At 46.0% G+C, this 25,226-nt stretch overlaps 1 protein-coding gene across 1 annotated transcript in view; it reads right to left on the bottom strand.

Annotated features, from left to right (window-relative positions):
- Positions 1-1,359: 1,359 nt before the first annotated feature.
- zeb1b (zinc finger E-box binding homeobox 1b) overlaps positions 1,360-25,226 on the bottom strand; it is a 47,794-nt gene continuing 23,927 nt past the window's right edge. Inside the window, 8 exon segments of the mRNA XM_035680229.1 lie at positions 1,360-4,577; positions 5,345-5,525; positions 6,880-8,549; positions 8,552-8,587; positions 9,025-9,130; positions 9,794-9,996; positions 11,108-11,269; positions 16,504-16,659. Of these exon segments, the coding sequence (XP_035536122.1) occupies positions 3,826-4,577; positions 5,345-5,525; positions 6,880-8,549; positions 8,552-8,587; positions 9,025-9,130; positions 9,794-9,996; positions 11,108-11,269; positions 16,504-16,659 (3,266 nt within the window). The 3' untranslated portion in view covers positions 1,360-3,825.

The raw sequence follows: 25,226 nt of genomic DNA, 5'->3' as shown, positions 1-25,226 counted from the left end.
ATTGGCAAGAGCACTCCATATCCTCTTAGCAGTTATAGCTTTTCAATTTTCCTTTGAAATGCTGAGCCCAGCAGAACATATGGCAATATCTTGGCTTTAAGTCCCGGATTGGACTGAAAGCCTGTAAAACAGCCCCGCATCCTGAACATGCAGCCACAGGCTACACACTCTTTGACCTTTTTGGAGTTTGAGAGCGGTGCCTCGGGGCTACTGTGACCACTGTTAAAGACATTTATAATAAGCACAATTACAAGATGCAGTTGGAGCAGTTTGACACAGTAATGTTATGGCGTGAGCTGTCCTATAAAGCATTATTCCACCACCACCCCCCCTCTTCTGCGTGTCTCCGGGGACCCATTCAACATGATGGCAGGGTCAAACCTTCTCTGTCACACAGTCCCCCAACAAACACCCTCTCTTGAGCTCAGGTAGTTACAGTTCTAGCACTCCATCCACAAACAAAGAGAGGCTGTGGCAGTCTGAATCCCATCCAATTCACACCTACTTTCCCCTAAAACAAAGACAAGTGGCACCTTTTAAGACTTAAGGACTTTCCTGAAAATGCCCCCCAAAACCGTCCTTCGGAAGTAGAACCAGTCAGTGCTTCTGGGAAGACAAAAAAAAAACATCAGGGAGAACTATCAAATATGTTCACCAGCTAATGTATCATTTTCAACTCCTCAAAAGACTATGGATTTTTAGTCCATTCCATTACTAATTCATGCTGGTGGAGGGGCTGGGGGTGAGGGGGGCAGGAGGAGGGTCGACCCTGTTGGAAACCTAATCTGGATCAATAGGGTTGACCTTGGGCTGGGCTGCTAACAGGCAGACTGGACGGAGATGGGGGTTCTGACTGATCACTGAGGGCTATGAGCAGGTCCACAATATATTCAGATAATGAAGTTTAGCTTAAACGAGTTGCTTGACTTCCTGGGAAATGCACCTATTTGCTCTCTTAACAAGTTAGATTGATCCACCTCTTATGTCTGTACGTTAAATAAGAAGCTACATTCAGCAGCAGGTTAGCTTAGCAAAAAAGCCCTTTGTCTCAAAATGTGCAACTATTTCTTTTAGCTTGTTGTACTACTGATACTGGTCTTACTTCATCAGTATTTGGGGCTTCACAGACCCCCATCATTTTGAGCTAATAAAGACAGCCCAGGTCTCCAGGATCCCACACAGAACATTAGGGTTAATGTTTAAATTATGTTCTGAATCTTTTTTCCTTTCTTCTTACATTTTTGAAGTGGTCCCATGTGAGATTTTTTAATTGCAATATTTTCTTGAATATTGGAGTGTAAGCAACAACTTAACATTGTGTGATTTTATCAATAACAATCTCATATCAAACCCAGCAGCTTGTAATTGATGAATTTTATTGTGAGATGGGGAGTCATAAAAAATGAACAAAAAAAGAGAAAACAAACAAAAAACAATCACTATAAAAAAAGATGAGGGTGTTAAAGGGGGAGGGGCATATAAAAGTGGGTGTGGTCTTGACACTGACATATAAAGTAACAAATTGGCACAAATAAAAACATAAGAACATACGTCAATATTATTTTGGCTTGGCAAAAAGGACAGTTTGTGTGGTTAAGGATAATCCTTCAATAAAACAGCACACACTCATGCTATTAGACATACTATTAGTTTTCAAAAGTTCAGTAGCTTCATATTAGAGAGGGGAAAGAAAACTAAACTAACATGAGAATGGATGCAGAGAGGTCACAGGTTCCAATTTTCAGGCTTGCAGGGTGCGAGTTTCTTTTTTTCCCAACGAAAAACATCATTTTGTTTGTTCGAAAAACATACTTCAGTATGCTGGAGTCTCATTTTTCCAGGCTTGTAGTTATTTGCCTTTGAATCTTTTTTTTCCATACTAAAATATATTATCGTATTAATACAAACTACAGTATTGTACACTACATAGTGTAATAAATAACCATAAAGAAATATAAAAAATAAGACACATAAATATAAAAGTTCTCTATGACTAAACAGACATACCCATCTCCTTGGGGGTGGGGATAATACTGCCATTGCTTAAAAACATACAGTACACACACTGAAACAGAACGTACAACAACATAAGAGACAAAAAAATAATACTGACAGGTAAAAACATTGTTGAATTAAACTCCTGGGATTCATATTTGCCTACATTTTGTTACCTGAAGAGACATCTGAGCGTTTCATGGTGTGTTAAAGAAGTGCACTGAATAAGCTTTGAAAAGGCAGGACACAGTTAACAATTAGAAACCATACTTCATCATCATCCATTAGAAAACATGTGCATTGTAATTCTTTTAGCCGCTCAGATTGGAAAGAAAAGCAACTTATCTATAGTCTATGATACATGAATAGGTGGTAGGCTAAACTCTCTCAGGTGTGGTGGCGAGCCAAAGTCAACAGTATTCCGGCTTATTGGTTGATCTGGGACCCGGCAATACCTGATCATAGCTGCTAAACTGCAACAGCAATATTCAATGGCACTTTTGATATGCATGTTTCTCTTGTTTTAGTTAGATTTTTTGCATATGGCTCGGAGTGGGGGGGTGAGTATAGGGAAGGTCAGACAGTTTTCTACATCCCCTTTTCTGCTCGCTCTGAACATTTAAAGCAATAGTTCCACATTTTGGGACACCAAAAATACACCAAACTTGTATCTGTCCGGTATATATGAAGCTACAGCCACAAGATGGTTAGCTTAGCTTAGCAATTATAAGTGGGAAAACGGCTAGCCTGGCTCTGTCTGGAAGTTAGAAACAGTCCGGCATGCATTACCGCCACCTACTGGACTGGAGTGTGGAGCAGTAGATAAGCAATATCTATCTAAATGTTAGCTTTAGCAGCTTTAGATTTTACAGAAGTAATGACTTTGCTGATACAAAGTCATTATTTTAAGATACTAAGTCAAAATATTGACAAAGTTTCTCATTATAATGATTAACAGAATCCTTTTTTGTCACATTGGCAGAAATGGGATTCCATAAGATTTAGCTTTAGCTAGCAGTTTCCCCACTGTTCTGGTGGCTGCTGGCTATAAGGTATCGACCCTCTCATCCAACTCTCACTAAGAAGGGGTATAACGATACTTCCCAAAGTGTCAAACTATTCCTGTAAAACACTGATTGGTAAAGAAACTTGTGTCTAAAAGGAACTAAATGACCGAAAAAACGTGTCCTCTCTCCACTGTTTTTCTTCTTAAGGCTCACAAGCCAATCAAAATAACATCAAAAGACATGTTATGCTCACATCTGCAAGCGTGATGGCGTGGTATATCTAGTGCGGTAATACTGAAGGGTAGACAACACAACTCAACTGCTCAATAGGTAAACCAAGCCACTTGTAGTGCACAGGATTTTTCTTATTTTCCTTCCAACTTAATAAAATACTGACTTTTTTTTGTTCATTGGCAATAAAAAGGTATAGAAATATCTCCCAACTGTACAGCTTTTAAAGGTTAAAATATGAGTGATAAAATTAGTAACACTGATAAAAAGAAATGACCCACGGTGTTTTAGTAATAAAACATTATCTAAAACGTGTCGGCTCTAGCTTCCAAAGTCTGTATAATGCATTTCCTTCGTTTGTTAAAATTTGTGTTCGTCTTCATCATTTTCTTTACAAATGGATTTTTCTAACAGTGAGAAATTGTTCTCCTGTGGAAAAGTCACTAGTATTTTTTCAGGCACACCTGGATTTCTACACAGTAGTGAACTGAAACGAACTGTCAGAGCGACCAGACATCATCTCCTGCGTTCCTCCTCTGTGCGGCGAGAGGAGGAATCTGATTGTGTCACGTGGAGGAGTCTGATTCCTCTTTTAGTCAATATCTCCTTTATCCTGCGGCGTTTGGCTCTGGTCTTCAGAAACCGTGTTCCTGTTTGTTTCGCCTCCGCTCTCCTCTGTGACTTCCCCCTCTGCTTCCCCCTCTTCCGTCACCCCTTCTTCCATATCCATCGCCTCCTCTTCTTCCATCTGGACTTCCTCCTCTTCCTGAATGCTCCCGAGCACCTCCTCCTGCCTTGTGTCAGCCTCCTCTTCTTCCTCTCTCACCTCCATCTCCGTCTTCACCTCCTCTCCTCCTCCCTCCACCAATACCCTCTCAATCTCCTCCTCATTCCTCTCTGCCTCCTCCTCTTCCTCCTCATCCCCTCCTTCATCACCTATCTGCACCACCTGGATGTCATCCATGTCCACAGCACTTTCCTCCTCCTCCTCCTCCTCCTCCTCGCTCTCCTCATCCTCTCTGGTGCTGCTCCCTCGCTCGTCCGAGTCCAGCAGGGAGGGGGCCAGGTGCCGCATTTGCACCCGGCTCAGGGCCTCCATCTCGGCCTGGGCCTCAGTGTCCTCTTCGGGGCTCTCCCGGCCTCCGCCCTGGCTCTGCGTCTCTTTCTTGCAGTAGGAGTAGCGGTGGTTCATGTGCTGCGAGTAGGAGCCTGAGTGGGAGAAGCGCTTGCCGCACTTGTCGCACTGGTACGGCTTCTCCCCCGAGTGGAGCCGCATGTGCTCGATCAAGTGGTGTTTGTGTTTGAAGGCCTTGCTGCAGATGCCGCACTCGTGAGGTCGCTTCCCTGCAGAGAGAACAAATACGGATCAACATCTCTGTTTAAGAAATTTAAAAATGCTGTTGAGTAACAAAGCACAGACACGGGAGGAAAACAATAAACACTGCAGTGCAATCGCAGTGAATCCCCCACATTGTTGCGTGAAAGCGCGAAAGCTTGAGAGGCCCATAACAGCATCTATCATTGAGGTATCCAAGGAGAACATTTCAAAACAATACAACAAAATTACAACAATTCTGCCTGAAAACCTTCAAGGAAACTTTATCCAGGCAAGGAACAGCTAGTTTCACCTAAGATGAGGTCATTTGGAGCTGAAAACAGTGGTTGCAAGCCAGGTATCAGAGCAATAAAGAAAAAAAAAAAAAAGACAAACTAAAACGCCTCTGAGAGCGTTGACCTACACTTGGCCACAGAATCACCATCTTAGAGCAATCCAAATCACTACCAGAGCTCGCCTGTTGCAACATTTGGTGCTTCACATGAGAAGCTGGCAGTGCAGAGGTGGGGAGTTGGCGGAAAGAAGTTCTCAGACCTCTTCTGTGCATGTTGAGTAATACCTGCTGGAATGGAGGTGTCCACCCTTCTTTACGCTATAGCTCAAAATCCCCCTTTTGCTTGCACTCTGACTCATCTTTCCCAGGATCTAACAGTGAGTGATGGTGAGACAAGTTCCGGTTCTGTGTTTTTTTGTGTGTTTTTCAGAGTCCATCTGTGTTTTTTGGCTGTGTTCATGTGTAGGCCTGGGAAGCACATTAGAGTTTGTATTTATTTACCTGTGTGTTCGTATTTGTGTCTCAGCAGCGAGCTGCTCTTCTGGAAGATCTTGTCGCACAGGTCGCAGGCGTACATGCCGCTGTCCGTCTTCTTCATCTTCTTCCTCTGAGGGCCCGAGTCGGAGTCATTCTGCTCCTCCATAGTGGACACGCCCTCTGAGCCCGTGTCCTGCTTCTCCTCCTGGAGAAATTACACACACAGATGTATTGGTAAGAATTCAAAGTGAGGTTTTTCTGTTTGTTTTACAGCAAAAAGCCAGAAAAGTGCCAGCACTATTGAACAACTTGTGTGCGTGCACTACAGGAAATTATGCTGTGTCATGTCCTACTCATAGCTTCTCTGGAGGCAGTTGTGAAATGAAAATCAGCCAAATTTCCAGGTATACTTCAACAATCTTTTGCCTAGCCTAAAACATAACCACACCGTTCACTCTGGAGCACACGTACATTCTGTATTCTCCTGGGCCTGGGCTGATAAAACTCATCCACTGATGCAGTGAGAGAGGATGTGAGGCAATATTAAAGAGAAGATATATACACAGGGCTCTTTTTTTACAAGGCAGGTCTATGCCAATCCACTTAACACGAACGTATAATACAACAACAATAAATCAATGAGGCAGGCAGAGGTGTGCCGTTTAAACAGATTCCCACAGATCAATAGGGGCTCTGCAGTAAAGTGCAGCCTCATGTCCTCTTGGTGACAGCCCAGGAAGATCACTCATACACCCAGAAAGATCTACATCCATCATTACAGGCCCATTAGGTGTCCGCACAATGAAGAACTATTAAGGGTTATCATTTTTACAAAGCACTGAATTCTGACATTTCTATATATGACTTATTGATTAGATTTTGGATGGTTTCAGACTATCTATCATGTTCCAGTGGTTTTGAACAATAAGAAGTAATGATCTGGACTGAAGGGTTTGACTGATCACTCCACAAAGAGAAAAGCCAACTTGATTCCAATCCACTTGCTTCTTGAAATGGCTACCGGATAAGACGCTGAGTCCATTCCTTGACAAAATAAGAGTTTTAGAGTCAAACTTGTTTGCTGTGGCTGACCTCCAATGAAACTAGGGGCACAAAAAGCAACTCTAAAATGCAGAGGAAGCTAAAAAAGCTGTGAAAATGTAAAAATAAAATTCTGCCTTGTATACAGTAGACCACCTAGCACTCCATGTACCATGGCTGAGTCCTTTCTGCAGCAGCCCAGGGTTTGAATCCGACCTATGGCCCTTTGCTACGTGTAAATTCTGTCACTCTTCAACTGTCACTATTGATTAAACGCCCAAAAAATCCAGCACATAACTACTACACTCATTTTTACACTTGTTGTTTGTGTAGATTAAACAAACAAGTTAATTCTAGCATGTTAATTAGTAATCTTTAGAGGTCCTTGTTTCCGGTCTTTGTGCTAAGCTAAGCTAACTGGCTGCTGGCTGTAGCTTGATCATCTAACTATATAAATAAGCATATTTCCCAACATGTCAAACTATTACCAACATAAGGGGAAATAAATGGTTGCACACCTTCACTCCGTTGAGGTGGATGGTTTCCTGCGTCTCCGTCCCTGCAGGGCTGTTTGCTGTAGTGGTATAGGTGTAAGCCAGCTGGGGGATCAGGATAGTCTGTTTGTTGTTAGTGGCTAGTGCCCTTAGGCATTGCATTGTGGTCACAATGTCGAGGGGTTTGGCACTTGGCTGGCTGGCGTACAGTGCGATGGGGCTGGTGCCCATGGCTGAGAGTGGCGATGTCTCTTTCTTTGTGCAAGTTAAGTTTAGGGGTTCATCCACATTGGTAGAGCCAGAGGAAGGGGAGGGGTAAATGCGGGCTTTAGCCACCACTCTCTCCACTTCCTCTCTGGCTGGCTTTGGCAGCGACAGGTCTAGGGGTCCCTCAGTGCTCTGGGAAGGCTGGGCTGGGACGGGACCGCCGGCTGTCAGGTTTAGTGGTGAGGGGGAGGCCGGTGAGCTGTGAGTGCTGTTGACCTCAGCTGGGGTGGCTTCTGTAGGGCTATCCTGGGTCACAGAAGGGCTCATATTGGCCATGTCCTTCCCTGGGACCAGAGACACCACACTGTTAGCCTCACAGGTGTCCTCTTCCTCTGAGGGAGGTGTTGGGGCTCCAAGTGATATCTGACCCTCCTGCATTTTGTCAAACCACTTCTTAACCACATGGATTGGCAGGCTGACTGAGTCAGAGATCTTGGCTAGCTCATCCTTGGTGGGTTCTGCATTTAAGGCAAAGTAGGCCTTGAGCAGGGACAAGAGGTTCTTGGGCTGGCTGCAGAGTCCTCCTTCTGACAGCAGGGCAGCGACAGCAGACTCAGACTTATCCAGGCCTGCTCCGTTCAGCCTGAGACCATCCTTCTTGCAGTGCTTGAGGGCATGGAGTGCTTCCAGCCCACCAGGACAGTTATCACACAGGAGACAGGTTTTAGTGGTCTTTTCCTCTTTTTCTTTAGTCTCATTGGGCCTGGTGCCTCTGATGGTAAGATCTTCTGGGAGTTTCTGGGACTTGAAGGTGTCAGTGGTGGTCTGAGCTGGTGAACTTGGCTTAGGCTCTTTCTTCAGGTTTTGGGCTGTGAGCTGGCCCTGGTTGGGGTCCAAACTGTAGTTTATAATGATTTTTGCATTTCCATCCTGACCCACAATAGGCAAACTGATAGCTGAGATGAGTTGCTGCTGAGGGGCATGGAGAGTTCCAGTGGTTAACCCCGAGTTCACCTGTCCCTGGCCTTTGGCATTGCTTTCCAGCACCTGGCGAATGACGTTACCATCCACCGCCACTTTGAGAGCGTTCTGCAGGTCTGCCAGGTTGATGCTAATGGGCGACACCAGCCCCACGGTAGGCAGGACCACAGCCTGCACTGTGCCCTGCAGAGGAGCTGCAGCACCTCCATTGAAAATCCCACCATTCATGGTGGTCACAGCTGGGGATGTTATCACCGTCGGCTTGTACTCGTAGTCCACAGGCTCAGTCTTGATCTGGTTGAATGGCAGCTGCTCCTGCAGGGGCTTGCTGTGCTCCAGCTTCTCTCTAATCTGGGTGCGGAGGACTGAGGGCGGCGTGGGCAGCACTGGTGATGGACCCTGGGCCTGGGTTTTGGCGTTCCCCAAGCGTGCTCTGCCGTTAACTGAGATGACACTGATGCACTTCTTACTGCTGATGTGGGAGCTGTATGAGCCTGAGTGGGAGACCGCTTCTTGCAGTTGGAGCACTCATAGGGTTTCTCTCCTGTATAAAACGATCGATGTGTATAACAGAGAGAATAAAAGGGGGGGGACAGATTTCCATTAGTGAATGAAGCTAAATGAGGAAGCTAGGCTATGAGCAGTATGGCAGGAAAAAGCTCTAATGCATTTCAATGATGCTTAAACGCTGATGTAATGGTACCATTGGGAAATGCCCTTCTCTAATTGCTGTCCCATAATGCCAAAAGAAACACAATTATGGCACATTAAGGAAGAGCACACAATGGACTGAAACACGATGAAGGATATCTAAACACAGGGAATCGGCTCAAACGTAAATACAACATAAATATTGGTCCAATGGACATTGAAAAATCTGTGCTAAGCAGATAATGACGGCAAAGAAGTAGACACTGGACCGCACGTAGCCATACACTAACACACAGAATGCTGCCATGGCGAAAAGGGTTGTCCACTCACCGCTGTGGATGCGTAGGTGCTCCTTCAGATGGTGCTTGTATTTAAATGCTTTGCCACATTCAGTGCACTTGAATTTACGATTGCCTCCCGACTGTGTGATGTGTCTCTGTCAGACGAGGGGAGAGAGGACATTCAGTGAGATACATGATGAAAACACAACCTTTGAACTGCTACTAATTCATGTCACAATGTCATTAATCAATCGGGGGCAAAAGCTCATGTTTATTTATCATGTTTGGAAATGAGCTGCTAAAGAAACAGGACTAAGCTTCTATGTAGGTTTGCATAATTTAGAATCACTTTGTCAGTGCAGAATTACTACAGCACTACAGAAGAAGTGTGCCACTGAAACCAATCACGAGTAACCCAGCCACACTAGTATTTAAAGAAAAAAATGTCTCGTGTAGACTGATACATATCAATATTAGAATATCAACTGAAGCAGGGATAAATGTAAAAAGATACATAAGTAAACATAAATAAAATGTTGAGTTTCACTATCTGGCTAAATGGTGAAAATGTTTCATGTTAATGAGTATATTTCATTATTATAGTACCAGACCAGTAGTATGCTCATAAAAGATCATTCACAAATCATCTGGCTGCATTGCATGAAAGTACTTAATCCAATAAAGGGAAGTTTGCTTAAACGGCATTTCCACTTACACCTTTAGAAGCTTAGAAGATACCAGAATGGGAGATTTTTCAGTTTCTGCAGAATGTGTTTTATCAGTATCCAGTCCTGACTAGTTTGTTCGTCAGTTTTTACCTGATCCCGTCCGCCCTTGTGGACCGTCATATGCCTCTCCAGTTGAGCACGGTACGCGAAGCTGTAGCTGCACTCAGGGCAGCTGAAGCTCTCTTCGGTCTTCTCGTGCCGGTACTTGATGTGCTCCTTCAGGGAGCTGTAACGCTTGTAGCCACGTGCACAGTACGGGCAGGTGAGCAGCTGAGAGAAAGAATCAGGAGTTCCTGGGTGGAAAAAAAAGAGGAGAGTGTTGTAATGGCAAATGTGAGGGGGGGTTAAAAACACATGGTCAATAAGGGGAGGGCTCTTTGATGTTACACAAGGCCTGCCACAGTAACACTCCTCTGCTATTTCACCAATCTCTGCGAGATCGTCCCCTACAGGTAAACAGTACCCAGGTAACCAAATGGATAAAAGCTAATTAGTGATCCATAGTAATGCCTTCCTCTCATTATAAAAACAGTATGCTGGGTTGTCAGTGCAGGAGTGTATTTTATTTTTGCTTTTGTCCTTGTACTGACACAAAGCCCAGCGATTACAGCTTTCACACGCCTGAAATTCCATCATTTGATTGCCTATTGTGCTTTAGAACCGCTTCAAAAACACCCACGCATGCAAGGAAAAGTGAGCTCGGTAAACAACAGCCGCCTGCCTCAATCCAAGCTGGTTAACAGAGGGTCTCAGTTGCCTGGCTCCCACACAGGTAAAGCATTACTTTGTTAACAGGTGATGTATTAAGTTCCCCTGCGGGACAGGTGAGGGCCTCGGGATGGGAATGCACACACATTATCGCCCAGGTAGATGTGAGTCAGAGCTTGCACATACGTGACAAATTTACTCAGGTGTTGCTGTTTCTCTTCCTCCCCTCTCCCTCTCACCCTCCCCTCCTCCCTCTCTTTTTTCTCCTCTGTGGTAGCAGGTAAAAGCCAAAAGCCTGAGAGCAATAAAGGCCCCAGTGTGCCGCACTTAACAAATAGCGGTGTGTGTAATGATGTCGGAGAGTGGCGTTAATGGGGTGGAGTTAACACCTGAGGTGAGACAGGGAGCAGGTAGAGCCATCCCCAGGGGGCGGGTAATTACTGGGTAGGTGCAGTAATAGTGTGAGAGCTCAGCGACTGTGCGCTCTTGGGTGGAAACAGTGGTGTGTGTTTCAGTGTGTGTATGATTTAGGGACACTACACCTTGCTTGTGTGTGCTACAAATAAAGATATGAATGACATTTAAAGCAAAAGCTCATAATAGTTTTTCCAGAAAGGGACACAAAAATGATCTCGTTAAGAGTGTTTTAATAGTTTTTTGCATGACATGAACGGGCTGTGAATGCTGTGTGTGTACCATTCTCATCATGGACACCGGTGTCAGGGGTGCCCTGACGTTGAGGCTCATCCTCGGGGGCTTCTGGGTAGATGACGGCCGTGTCCCCTTGCTGGAGCATCTCCTCCATGAGGGCGTCCGTGCTCACGTCATCCTCGCCGTCAGACACACAATCCTCCTTCACTGTGAAGACACAAACACACACTGATTAGAGTCGAAAGGAATTATCGACTACCCCGTTATTTCGAGACTTGCATGTCTTTCTATCGATGCGGGCTGTGCATATGAAACCCTAACCTTTGTATATGAAATGCGATAATCCAATAATGTCACAGAGAGTGTCATTATAGCTGAGCCGGATCTTAGTGTCCAAGCCCTTGATCATGACATGTAAACCAGCCTGGAATGAGGCATGTGGCGCCGGGAGAAAAAAAACAAACATCCTGAATGCTGTTGTTCACAATAGGAAGAGAAAACTAATTAGCATCAAAGGCCACAGGCTACTGTATGAGCATCAAGCTCTTTGTAAGAACTGAATGGCAAGCCTCTATTCACAATGTTAGGTAAGGTACTTGTTGAGACTGGGACTGATAATTAGATGATGAATCTTGTCCTGATGTGTTGCGGTGGATAGATATCACACACACACACACACACACACACACACACACCGCACTCTGCTCTCTGGAGAGGCTTGGCCTTCAGACTGTGCTTAATATCCCAGCAAATGAGAGCCTGCATGTGGGAGCCGAGCGCGCTCTTCCTCCACATCACATGAGCCCGGCTAGCTAGTCTAACGAGCACTAATTACCAAGCTGAGGCTTATAGGAAGTGTAACCTGAGGATGAGTTTAGGATGCACAAAGCTTCCTTCCCCTTTTCCATCTCTGCTCTCCCAGAGCTTCCTGAAGAGGATACCGGAACCAAGTATAGTGTGTCGGCGATTACACCGAGCATTATTCCTCAATGGATATGTTAGTGTTCCTTAGTGTATCATTACACAGAATAATTACAAGGGTGAGCTATCAGCTAAAAGCAAAGTTAGGCTACTGTGGACACTGTGGTTGTGTTTACTGGGCAGATGTTTTACCGATTGATTTAAGCACTCCCCCTGCTTCCAGGAGATTTGAGAATTGTGTTTTGTGAATTGTGTGCGTGTTGAAAGACAGGGCCAGCTGTGTTCTCCGCAGAGATGGGAACAGGTGTAGCGCTTCATGACTCACCGCCGCACAGTGAATACCAGTACTCTTAACATACTACAGCCCTGCTCCAGCTTCCTCTGGTGCACCTTAACAAAGCCATGAAACAATACGAGCGCAGTCATTTGTTGCTATGGTTATGGCTATGAAGACCATTCGAAGAAACCTCCCACCCTGTAAGAAACCCATGAGAGATAACACAGAGAAAGAGGCTGTGTGTTGGTGAACATGTGTATGTAAAGCAGAAGCCAGCAGCTGGTGCTGAGAAAGGCAAACTGTGGAATTCTCATCATACAGAGGGGGGTCAGGAGCACATTAGGGGCTGCTAACCCCCACATATCACACAGCTTTTCTCCCATGACCTCAACAGCATCAGCAACATCCCTAGACATTTTTTAGCATCTTAAAGCAATAGTTTGACATTTTGGGAAATGTGGTATTCAGAAATTTGATAGCACTGTCACATCTGTGAATTAAATATGAATCTACAGCTAACAGCTAGTTAACTTAGCGTAAACATTAGAAATAAGTGGAAACTGCTAGCCTGGCTCTGTAAGTTTAAAAAAACCTTACCCTCTAGCTGTTTCCAGTTTTACAAATCTAAGCTGACTGCTGGCTGTAGCATTATATTTAAGAGACAGATATGAGAGTGGTATTGGAGAAGAAAGACAATTTCACAACTTGTCAAACCATTACTTTAAATTAACTGTCTCGTATTTTTCAGATTGCTGTTGGCTGTTGACGTTGTAAAGCATGTTGCATGTGGGAAAGTGCTGATCTGACTGTGTTTAGCTCCCATCCCCTGCTCAAAGGCAGCATCCAAACACTCAGACACACCTCTAGGCTACTAAATGTTGAGCATGTGTGTGAAGTAGAGTCCCAGTTGGGGGTCTGTGGTGCAAAGGTATGACAAGCTGTTGTTTTCGCTCCTTGTGTGTGTGTCTGTGTTTGTCTCTCTTGGCTCTTTGTTAAGTACAGAGCGGGGCCAGAAGGTTAACAGCCTCACTGAGGCGGCCCCGTGTTATCAGGCTGCTCCCCTGGCATGAAACATCACACAGGCCATTTATGTGCTGACGCAGGGATGTGAATGCACCACTGCACAAGTGGAAAATCGGTTCAAAAGCCCCAGAACGAGGGCCCCCGTGAGGTTGTGGCAGGACATTCTGATGTAGTTCTGATCTAAAAAAGTAGTTTGTTCTGTATTTATTTTACAGAGTAACCTTACCGTAGTACGTCTTAGAACAAAATCACCAGACCACCCACTCTCTCCTCTTCTCTTTCCCTTGTTCCCTTCTCATCCTTCTCTGCCCGCATCTCTGCAACATGATACAACAGTATCCCATGATGCATTTCCTGCCGTGGCCAACCTTTGCCCCCACTGCTTCCTGTGGCCGTGCTTCCAGACCCATTCGAAGATTCTATCTTGGACGGCAGAGACATATCAGCGATACAGATTTGCACAAACAGCTCAAGTATTCCACAGTCATTAGTAAGTCTAGGATGAGTTGCTTATGCATTTGTGCAGCATGTCCCCACCGGACAATGTTCCCAGCTCAGCTCCCTCTGAAGATTCTCCCCTTCCTGTCCAGAAGGGTGGCTCAGTGTTATCATCACATCGTGACATAAGGCACGCAGGAATGTAGGTGTTCCTGTGTGTCCACAGAGTCCCTGCAGCAAAAAGGATCCAAAAGGATTTGAGACCAATTCTAAGGAACATCAATTATCATCACTGCAGGCCAACAGTGAGGAAAAGTAAGTTTTATTGTGCATGAGAGCCTTGCAACTTCACTGCTGGTTGGAATAATGCAGTACAGCATGAGTGCCCATCAAACACTCTCAACAAACAACCAGCTCATCTTCTTGTGGCCTTAGGCTATACTTCCATGCAGTTAAACCCAGCCTTTTGCTCTGATTAAGTGCCATTGCAGGTCCATGATATCAAAGCTCTCCAGCTCCACCCTGCCCATTCTCTGAGATGTAATCATGCTCTACAACTCATCGAGAAGCCCTCCCAGGTCAACACTCTCTCTACCTTTTACTCCCCTGGAGTTAGTCAGCCTGTTCTTAGAGGAGAGCAGGCTGCAGTTTACTGCACCAACACTGGGCTGTTCCACCACTACATAATCACTGAGGAGTGAATGAGTAATGACAGCGAGCAGGGGGCCCATGATACCATATAATCAAGAGGAATGATTCAGAACAAGAGAAACAGTGAGAGGGAACAAGAGCATGAAAAAAGAGAGGAGAGGAGAGATGGCAAAGCACTGAAAAACCACCTTTTGGTTTTGGAGCGCGGCAGTCTCAAGAGAAGGGGTGTCAAGGTTTTAATTTGAAGCAAACTGGGCTACGCTGAGGAGAAGATTAGTGGGTGGTGGTCACTTTTCAAGGCTGCACCAGAGACTTCTCTGTTCTCAGGAGTGAAACCGACATGGGGAGGGATGAAGGGATGAGAGAAGAGAGAAGTGTGTTTGTTTAAAGGACTGTGGCTTTCTCCGCGTTTCATCAGTCCGATCCAGAGTGACAGCAAAGTATGTATGATGTATGAGACGAGGACTGGAGACAGTGAGAGAGCAAGGAAGAGAGGTGTGTGTGTGCACATGAGTGAAGGCAAAAGAAAATATGCCTGATCAGGCATAACTGTGGAGCGCAGCCAGCGCGCTGAGCTGTTTCAGTGTAACTCATGCTTTTGAAGTGTTTAATGTTCACAAGCCGTGGCCAAAACCAATGACATTATTCTTCCTCCAACTTTCCCCTCTATGCAAGGAGGTACAGCTGGAGAACAGAGATGAAAATGACAGCATAGTCAGGGGAATACGTGGCTACGCTGTGCACAGGTCTGTGGTTTAAGTGTGTACACGTATGTGTGCATGTGCAACCGAAACCTTGCAAGTGAAACTGACAGAGCTGAAACTGATGGCAACTCACTGGAGAGGAATTTCTGAAAATCCCTCCCTAAACTTAAAGTGATAGGTCGCTGGACATTTTCGCATGTGCTAACTTGACCTCTTGCTAAATCACAACCCCCAGTCTCAAACATCTCTCACCCATGAATAATCCGGCCAAAATCTGCTCGGAGCAACACCCTAAAATAAATATTCTTGTGGCTGAATATCTAATTACATCTCATATGGGCTTGTCACAGTGTTGCACATACTGTACTTGCCACGGGCCCGAAACTAACAGCGTCAGACGCACAGATTTACACACACATGCAGTATGAGGTCAGGAGAGCAACATAAGGCCTTGGGCTCAGGTTGAAACACCAACATCCTTCAGCACCTGCAATTGTTGTTTTGGAGGGAGGAGGGGGGGTGACGTCGGCCCTTCCTGTGGCAAGGGGCTGCCTCTGATGTCACTTCCATACAGTTTGAGGTAAAAAGAAGTTCACGGCGGCCCCTCCAATGCCCACCAGTGCCATAAAGCTCTCCACTGGCTCTCTGGTTGCAAGGCTATTTTCTGTGCTCGAAGGTCTCTCCCTCTGTTGGCATTGTCTTTGTTTAATATCGTGCTTCCTGCCTTAGTTGGAGACCCACCACGTGTAGTACCTGTTTCCTTACACTCTGTGTTTCACAATGAGACAAAGCCTGGTACTTGACTGCGCACAGATGTCAGCGAGACGTTTCTTAACTTAGCGTGCATCACGTCAGCCGAGGTCAAAATGAGACAGCAGCAGTCAAACAATTGATGTCATAACAGTCTGCGTAACTCATTTGCATTTATGTGCTGGAGGCATTTCTAAGTAATGCTCTTATCCTGAGCAGATAGGAGCAAGTGTTACGTTCAGAGACACTCTGCCAGCCTAATGATGGCAGGACTGACAGTGAAAGAGACACTTGGTATAATAATATACATCTTAAGAAGTCATTGGTTCTGATACTTGAAATGAAGTGAATTTGGATGATACTTGTGTCATGAAAGACCTGACTTTGCCATGTCTCAATAAACTGGCACTCGCCTAAAGACAATTTTGGCACATAGTAAATCAAGTGCTGTTATCCTCCACTGGCATCATTGTTTCACATTCTAGGAAAATAAGATTTTAAAGCAGAAAATAAGATTAAATTAGCACTTGTGCTGAACTTTTGCGCACTGCAGAAAAGTGGAACTTAAGTGACAGAACATTACGGAAATGGTGGGTGGGGAGCTGAGGTGTGTATTTGCATGATTCAGTACGGATGTGTGATAATAGTGTGCCCAGTGAGAGTGCGTCTGGTCTCACCTCCGTCCCAGCAGCGCTCCCTGGGGTGCTCGTCGTCTGGCAGGGTGCTGTCGCAGTCGGCCCCATCCGCCAGGCTACCTTCCTCCTCCACAATGTGCAGCTTGTCCTCGTCATCTGAGTCTGAGCCGGCCTCCACCACATTATTGTAGTTGGTCACTGCGCAGGGAGACATGAGGGACAGGGGTTAGAACAGCTGGTCAGATTACACCTATTTTTTTTTAATGAGCCTTTAAAGACGATTGAACGGGTTACATACATTTAGTGTTTTTATCCTAGATAATGGGAGGTGTACTGTGTGTGCTTCTTGATTATGAGCGCTGAATGTGAAAGGCCATGAGTTGGAGAGGTTAAATATATGTACTATGTCATTTAAATGTCAAAACTATTAAAGGGAATGGTTGAAGGAGGTGGGGGTAGGGAGCTGGAAACACCAATTAAATAGACCATGGCCTAGCTTCAATAGAGGAGATGAAACTTTAAATGATCCCTATGGGGAAAGTGGGTTGTTAAAGCAGGAGAGAATAAAACAGCCAGGGCACTAACATCAGAGTGAAGGGAGGGATATTAAAACCATTTTGATGCCTCTGTGTAGTAAAAGTATGCAAATTAAAATTTGAGAAAAATATATGAAGCCACGGTGGAAACAAACTCTGTAACAACAGGCTCCGCGTCGCAGAGAAACCGAAAATTCACACTAACACACTCGCAGACACACAGAGTACCAGTGTGTGAGATCATTAGATTGCAGGCTGAAGTGGTGTGTGTGCTGTGTGGGAGTCGGTGTGACCTGGTCGGTTGTGTTATGGGCTGAAGGAGCCAGGAGACACAGAGACAGCCAGCCTACAGAGAGGGTTATTACGGGGAGTAAATTTTCCTGACCGACTGTCTGCTTCAGATGTGTCTGTGAGTGTGTGCTCCTGTCTTCTTTTCATTTCCACCCAGTTCCTCCATCTCTCAATTCCACCTGTGTTACTTCCACCCACTCTGCTTCCATCCNNCCCCCCCCCGTCCATCCCTCTGTTTCACTGAGAGAGCTACACATCCTCTCGGAGGCCAAATCAATTCTCCAGTGAGAGCAGCTCAGTCAGCAGAGGGCCCGGGCTGCAGCACTGAAACTACCTCTCAAGCTATTGTGGTATCTCACATCAGTACAGCGCACTGCCAGACCACAGCGGCTGTGCAGCACACGAGCACTCGACAACGACGACACACACACACACACCACCTGCATTCACTTTCTGAATATGCACTGCCAGTACAAAGCACCTGAACACTTTTTTTTCCCTCTATCTTCACTCACCCCAACCAAGCTCGCCCCCGTCTTTCTGAAGTGGCTGCTTATGTTTTTTTGTCGGGAGGAGGCGTATCTGGGAGAATCATGATCCTCCGTTTCAATCAATGAGAATTGTTTTGGTGAGGTCTCTCCCTTTCTCTCTGCATTGTGCAGGTCATTACAACCGGTTGATGTTCACACACACACACACACACACACACACACACTCGCTAGACGTGCAGGGTTCAGGCTGAGGGGGAGGCGGGAGAAAGGAGGTGTGGGGGCGGATGGATGAAAGGTGGTGGAGGAGGAGGGAGAAGCACTGTTATTTGGCGAGTCGTTCGCAGGGTCAACACCGCTGTGCCGCAGCTGCGAAATCCTATCGGGGTTCATCAGGAGAGCTATTTCATTCTCAACCTCTTTCCTCTCTTCACACTATTCCTCGCTCCACGATATCATCTTTTTTTCCTTTACCATGATGTGACCGCTTCCATATTGTACTTTTGAAGAGGAACATTCAGCTCAGTCAGGGGTGACGCGCACCCTTTGTACCTGGATTGCTATCCGGGCTACACTATACTCTATTTAAGGTCTTAACAGGCAAGCCAATAGAACAATTGAAGACCTGGAAGCCACAAAGCTGGGATCCCATTCAAATAAACCGATAATGAATTGGCTTTATATAGACTGTATAAACTAGTCTGTCCTTGTTCTTCTCTCTCCTCTCCCTCGTCTGCCTTACACCACCTCTCTCTCCTCATCCCCACCTCTCTTTTGTGTCAGAGTGACTCCGCCAGGTGATGTATTGTCCATTCAGCAGCCCAAACAGGGTGCAACACTTCATTCTGAAACAGAAGGCGCTTTAGGACGAGTCTGAGAGGCTGTTTAGGACCACAGCCACTCAGGTGTGGAGCTGAGGTCAGCGATTACAAAGGCAACACTCTCCGCCGGCGGTGTCAAGAGAAAATGATCAAATATAAAGCTGTAGAGAGAAAATCAATGTGCTGGTGTGTGCAGACGGGAGGCGGCAACGGCCAGCAGGACAATAAAAAGTGGGAGCTGAGAAGTACAGCAAAGGTCGGAGAGAGAAAGAGTAAAGGATTGGTGGTGGTGTGGGGGGGTGAACAGAGACGGTCTTCCTGTGCCAAATGGTTGGCGGTGTTGAAACAAAAATGTGTGTTCCAACAGGAGATGTAACACCTAGCATCAACAAAGGCTGCAGTCCCTTCTGGCTGACCGGCTGAGCGTTTGGACAGCTGGCCTCATTAGCCCTAGCATGCTAGCACACAACAGGAGGAAGACTCCTACGCAGCTGAGAGAGAAAGCATTGGTAGGTGGAGGAGGTGAGGAGCTTACTTCGAAAAGTTTGCTTTCCTCTATAGGTTGTAGTGTGCTCAACACCTGGGACAATAATAGCCTGTAACCATGACCTCAGCTTTAAGTTAGTACCTAACCCCTGGCCAAAGATCACACCTTCACAATACCTTCCCACACAAAAACATTCCATGGATCTGGGTAATAGGGCACAGTCAATACCAACATGTCTTGATTACAGCTTACCGCATCACATGATAAGCCAGACCTTTACCAGGAAAGACCTAATGCACCCTGGTCCCAATTCCAACTGTTATTGATGGTAGCAGACGAGCTGATGTGAAATGGAAGCCTATTTACTCCTCACCTACACATCTTTGCAACATGCTACAGATATGTGCTGATGCTGGCAAAGGCTGGAGTTCCCCAGTAATGCCTCAGTAAATGACTGAAGCCAAATCCGCTTGGATTTCTTCACCGTCACCTTCACTCATCACCCTCTTTCCCCGTTGCAAAGTTCCCAGAGTCTATTGAAGGACAGTGCCAGACACTCCATGTCAGCCACACTTAAATATGCCTGCTGGAGAGAGGGCTGTGTTGTTATGACACCTGCCAGGCTGTATCAATTACCGGCAGAGGAATGGGCGACTGGGTGGGTTACTCCCAGAACAGGCCTAACGTTACCCCATCGGAGGGGATCACCTTGGCACATGTATCATCACTGATCCGTCAGCTCAGTACGTGAAGCGCCATATGTCCCCTGACAGAGGTTCATTTAGCAGATTCTGTCCTGTAATTGTGTAAACTCGCTGGGACTTATTTTAGGCTCATGCTATGTGATCCTGGCCTGGTTGATTAATAAGACACATTTCAAGAACTGAAAATCACTGTGGAGTAGTGGTTGTACAACAGCAGATGGCTTGGTTTGTGCTTTCGTACACTAAGGCGTGCCAGATAGGAATGGCAGTATCTCAACCTCTGTGGGAGGGAGCTATCTCTGTGCTTTGAGGCCCTCAAGGTGTGAGTGACTGGCTTAATAGCTGAGCTTTAGATGAGGACACAGAGAAACATATATAGCCTGTGCAAACACATTACCGTCTGATGTAAGCTTTTATCTTGATTCATTACCTATAAGGACATCTGTAAAGAACCCAAAACCTATGCGTCTTATGTGCAGGCCGACGACTCCACACCAGAACGTGTAGGAGGTATGTCTGGAATGTCCAACCAAAACACTTTTCCTTGAGTTTGGCTCTTAAAGAGACAGATCAAAGGTTGTGCTCTCTCCCTGCTACTAATTTCAGTCAACTGACTGACACATATTCAAAGGTCTGCTGTTGTTTCTGCTTGTGATTAGACAGATTGACTCATCGTGAACAGCAGCAACTATTTGTCTGCCCTTCTACCTCTCTTCTGAGTCTATATTTAGCTTTGGTACAGGCTCCCTCATTGAGGTACGCCACTTATCTCATTTGGAGCTCAGGGCCAGGCAGGCAGCAGTGGAACTACCACAGGCATCCTCAAAGAGTGCAGACCCTGCCGTCACAGAGTCTGCCCTCGCGGCTCTGCAATGCCATTTTCTCCGGGAAGCAAACCACTACAAAAAAACCCAGCTCGAACCGAAGTAAAACAAAGCCGTGCCATTCAAAACCTCAAGTATGCCGTCTCAAGGTGAGGCGCCTCATTCAGCACTGAGGTAAACGCTGCTGGTTTTGTTAAAACAACAGCCTTCCTCCCACAGAGTCAGGAAGGTCAACTCAAGTGCCGATAACAAAACAAAAGAATTGGGGATTTTTCATGGTTAGCTCACTCGCAGGCTGTCTCAAACTTGCTAGGCCATTTAGGTCAGACTGAGGCTGCTTGGCTCCAGTAGTTAAAAGTGTGGACACGTAATAGTATCCCTTCACACAGTCAGTTAGCTGTAGAGGGCACTAGGGGTCCCAGGAGACTAGCAAGTTTAGCCTTGCCTAGCAGCTAATGCCAAGTCTCTCCACCACAAGGGTCTGCCAACCATACCAAAGGAGGCCAGTCACATCTAGCACCAGTCATATCCTGGACCGTTACTTCCAAAACTCCCCAAACAATATCCACTGACTCTTACTCACTGTTTTAAGTTAGGCTGGGAGGGCAAAAAAGCAGAACCACAAGTATGGACTGGAGGTAAAAATAGACCAAGAAGTCCTGAGAATTAGTCACTTTTGATGCAGTTCTGTACTTGTGCCACAAATACTATAGATCTCAAATGTTCCATTCATAAGACTCAGGCAGCAAATTCAACAAATAACAACGCATGGCTAACACAGACAATTGGTTAAGATTATTCCATCAAAGTCATAGTATTTCAACAACCTGTGGAGCGTAGGAATCATTTCAGAGGTGAGCTAGAAGACAATGGGCTCTTGACTTCCTAATGAAGCTGATCAAGGTTTTAGCATGTGAGCTAATTGGGCCTCCGTGAGTCACTCATCTCCCATCTGATGAGCACTTTCCATGATAACACTAATGCTAATGGAGGCTATTGTTCTCTTAATCTGCATGATGACACTTCGAAGTGTAAGGGAAGTCAGTGGGTGTTAATGAGTGTTAGGAAAAGCACAAAAACCTAACTGCGCTTCAGAGATTCAGAGAAAGAGAAAATGACTAAACCTCACCTATTATGTGCTTTGCTTGCCGCATGCCTTTATTACTCTGGGTTAGTCCTAATAGTGCCGATGCACCTAAATGACACACGGATAATAAACTGTATTTGTACTGAGGGGCAGTGGCAGGCTGTGGTATTTCTCTGCGGGCCTAATGAGCGCGGTGATGAGCCACACATTCTGCTGCACTGGGCGTCCTCTGAGAGCTGCTGCTCCTGGCTCCTCTCAGCTCTTCTAAATAAGGCCAGGTGGGCTGGTAGGGACCAGAGGGTGTGATCACACCACACACACATAATCCACAGCAATGCCCCAGCCACCAAGTTTACACTTGTCTCCCAACCTATGTTTATGTTGGAGGTGAGACAGCCCCATCCAGGGTAATAACAGTGGTACACCTAAGTGAGAGTGAAGAGTGTGTGTGTGTGTGTGTGTGTGTGTGTGTGTTCTGTATCTTATATAAAGACATGCTTGGCATGTAGAGGGCTTTCAGTCATCATAGGTGGCCACATGACCTTGGCTGCATATCCTCTAGAGAAGGCCATGTTGAACTATTAGACGATTAACACATTCACCCAGCACAAAAAAGTCCTAAAAACTGATGCCACCCTGCAAAACTCCCACAAACACATGCACCTAAACCCTATGCTACCACGTGCAGTATCTCTGGACCTTCCCTCCCTCCCCTCTCTCCCTCCCTCTGTCCGTCAGTGAAGAGGCCTGCTCCAGTTCTCCAACACTCAGCAGGTCTGTGGTGAGAGAATGCCCACCCAGTCAACCAGTCCAGCTATACACAGTACAGGCAGGTGACTGAGAGAGCAGTGATGTAGACAGTGGGTAAGAGGTGGGTGAGCAGGGGGAGAAAAAAGAGGTGAAGAGAGGAAACATCTGCTGTAGATTCTGGTAAGCCCAGAAAACCTGCAGTCACGCTTCCGACAACCTGTTCTCCCTTTTTAACTTCTCTGCTCCCTTGCTACGCTTGGTGTGACTGTCACTGCTTTTCCCCGTTGTCTCAGTCACTGCTATCACTTAGCAGGCCTATACCGAGAAATAACAATCCACCCTATGCTACCTGAGCTGGAAATCACCTCGAGCACAGAAACGATACCAAAACAGCAAATATTTAGCCGTGGCGCATGAAACTAGCAGCACACACCTGGGTAAACAGTTGTTTCTCTTCTGTTAGCAGCTGTGTCAAGTTAAGTGCAGAACCTCTGTAATACCAGGCAAGCAACCAAACACAAACCTGGCTAACGCTGCGTTAGCCTCCGTCAAATCTCATTGGAGTGTCGCAGGCAAAATGAAATGTCCCTGTCACCTCTGCTGTCAGACTCCATTCAGGCGGCAGTTACAGACTGATAGGATTTGAAAGCTGCGCAGGAGTATAATGGTCTTCTTCCCCTTTGATTTTGCCAGTTTGTGTCTAGGCTTGACATTTTGTGTGGAGGCTCTGTGAGGATATTATTAGAGCAACTGTCTAAAGGTATTCAGCCCGTTTAAATGTAGTCAGTTACATCAGTAGCATCAAACTTCATCACATAGCCTGTTCTCTCTATCTCTGCACTAATGGCTGCAGAACCCCTGGGTCAGCAGATACTGTTTGAGCCCACACGTGTGAAAATCACCCACTCGTGCATTAAGGCTGGACAATGAGCAAATGTAGCCAGAGGTGTGATAATCATTTGTCATCAACAAGTGGTAGGCCAAACTGCTGAGCCTGTTCTATGTGCTGTGAGACAACAGAATCCAATTTCACATCTTGATCCAAGCTCTGTCATAGATACACACGGGTCAGACGCCTGAGCGCTTCCAAGCTATGGCTAGAAATGTCATCAGTAAAGACATCAGTCTGTCTGTATGCCTGGTTTATACTGTACAACATCATGCTTTCATTGCAAATCAAATGTAGGGGTCATGAACACAGGAACAACATCAATCGAATCCATCTTTGTTTTGTTGTTTTGTACATATTTTCAAAAAGCATGTATAATTGCATAGTGTGATTCAACCACTGAGGCCTAACAGCTGAGCTGGAGCACGTCGAGGTGCGTGCTTAAATATATGCAATGAGCAACAACGGTGTTATCCAACCTGCTTGTGTCGTGCAGGTCTATATTAGGTTAGTGTAGCACAGGGCTGTTGCATTTTAGGAGCAGGTGACTGGACATTCCTGCCTGTATTAGGCTTGACAGTTTACTGTGGGGGAGTACAGAGTTGGGAGAATTACACTAGCCTATGAAGAGGGAGGGAACTACAATGCCAAGCAACTCTCCGACTGGAAAACCTCATTAAATCTTGCCTACCTGTGAGTATACCTTACTGCAAAATAAATTCAAACCAACACCCCAGTTCATCAAGGAGAGTGAACATCGCCATCATCAGCGCTGTCACACATTTACACTTGTCAATTCTTCACGCGGGTCGAGACTGTGTTTGTTATGTAGATTAATACAAAGATTGCCAGTCAGCAGAGAGAGCGCACACAAAGACAAAAGAGGGCAGAAAAGGTAAACGGAGGGGGATGATGGCAAGGTGGGAGGAGAGGAACTGCTAATGGCTTAAAAAGACAAAGCTGGCCTGTCACATGCAATGCTCATCTGAACTGATGGCTGCCCCAGGGAGGGAGTGTCACAAACTGTCAGAGAGATTGAGAGAAAGAAAGATGGAGAGAACACAGGAGAGACGGAGGCTGGGAAAAGTAGACATAAAAGGTTGAGGCGAGGGTGGCTGCTGAAAGAGGGAAATCAAGTGAATAATAAAATGTAGGTAAAAGACAACAGGAAGTGACAGGAGTAAAGAGATAGAAACTAAAAGAGTGAGGGCAACGGGCAGCATTTACGCTGGTGGGTGTGTGTGTATTCTCTGGTTGCCTCAGTAAAGGTCAGTCGTTGACGCTGTGGCTCTGCCTGACAGATGTCTCAGTGAGGGGACAGGCCGTGGGGCAGCAGGCAGCGCACGCACACACATTTGTAGACACATTGGTACACACTTGTGCACACATTCACAGACAGGTGGAAGTGCAGAAATAACGCAGAAGTGCCTTTTTGTTTATTGGTTGCATCTAATTTTACAACCGTTGCAAGTTCCCCCATTTATAGCAATCAGCAGGTCAGCACACCTCAGTGAAGCCAGCCCAAGATCCATGCTGACAACCTACTGTGGCTTCACTAATTCTGACACTAACACGCAGAAGTGCAGTGGGAGCTCTTCCTTTTTGTAGAAAATCCTCCTCTTTGTGGCATTCTGACAACAGCTGACCACTCTCTCATTTCTCCAGAATGTCAACTCTGTCACAAGACACCCGAGGCCAAACGTCCTGGACAACCCCCTGACACACACACACAACGCGCAATCAAACACACTGCCCGGGGCTATTGCTCAGTTGTCACACTGGTTTCTTGTTATTCATGTGAGGCAGGGAGAGAAAGGGGTTAATGCCGTAAACTTACATCCACAAAAGCTCTTTTGTCACCTCAGTCCTTCACCAACACCCCCCCCCC

The sequence above is a fragment of the Morone saxatilis genome, unplaced genomic scaffold (assembly GCF_004916995.1).
Source record: "Morone saxatilis isolate NCDOM2014 unplaced genomic scaffold, NCSU_SB_2.0 Contig0, whole genome shotgun sequence".
Lineage (NCBI taxonomy): Eukaryota > Metazoa > Chordata > Actinopteri > Moronidae > Morone > Morone saxatilis.
This window is presented reverse-complemented; position numbering and strand designations above follow the sequence as displayed.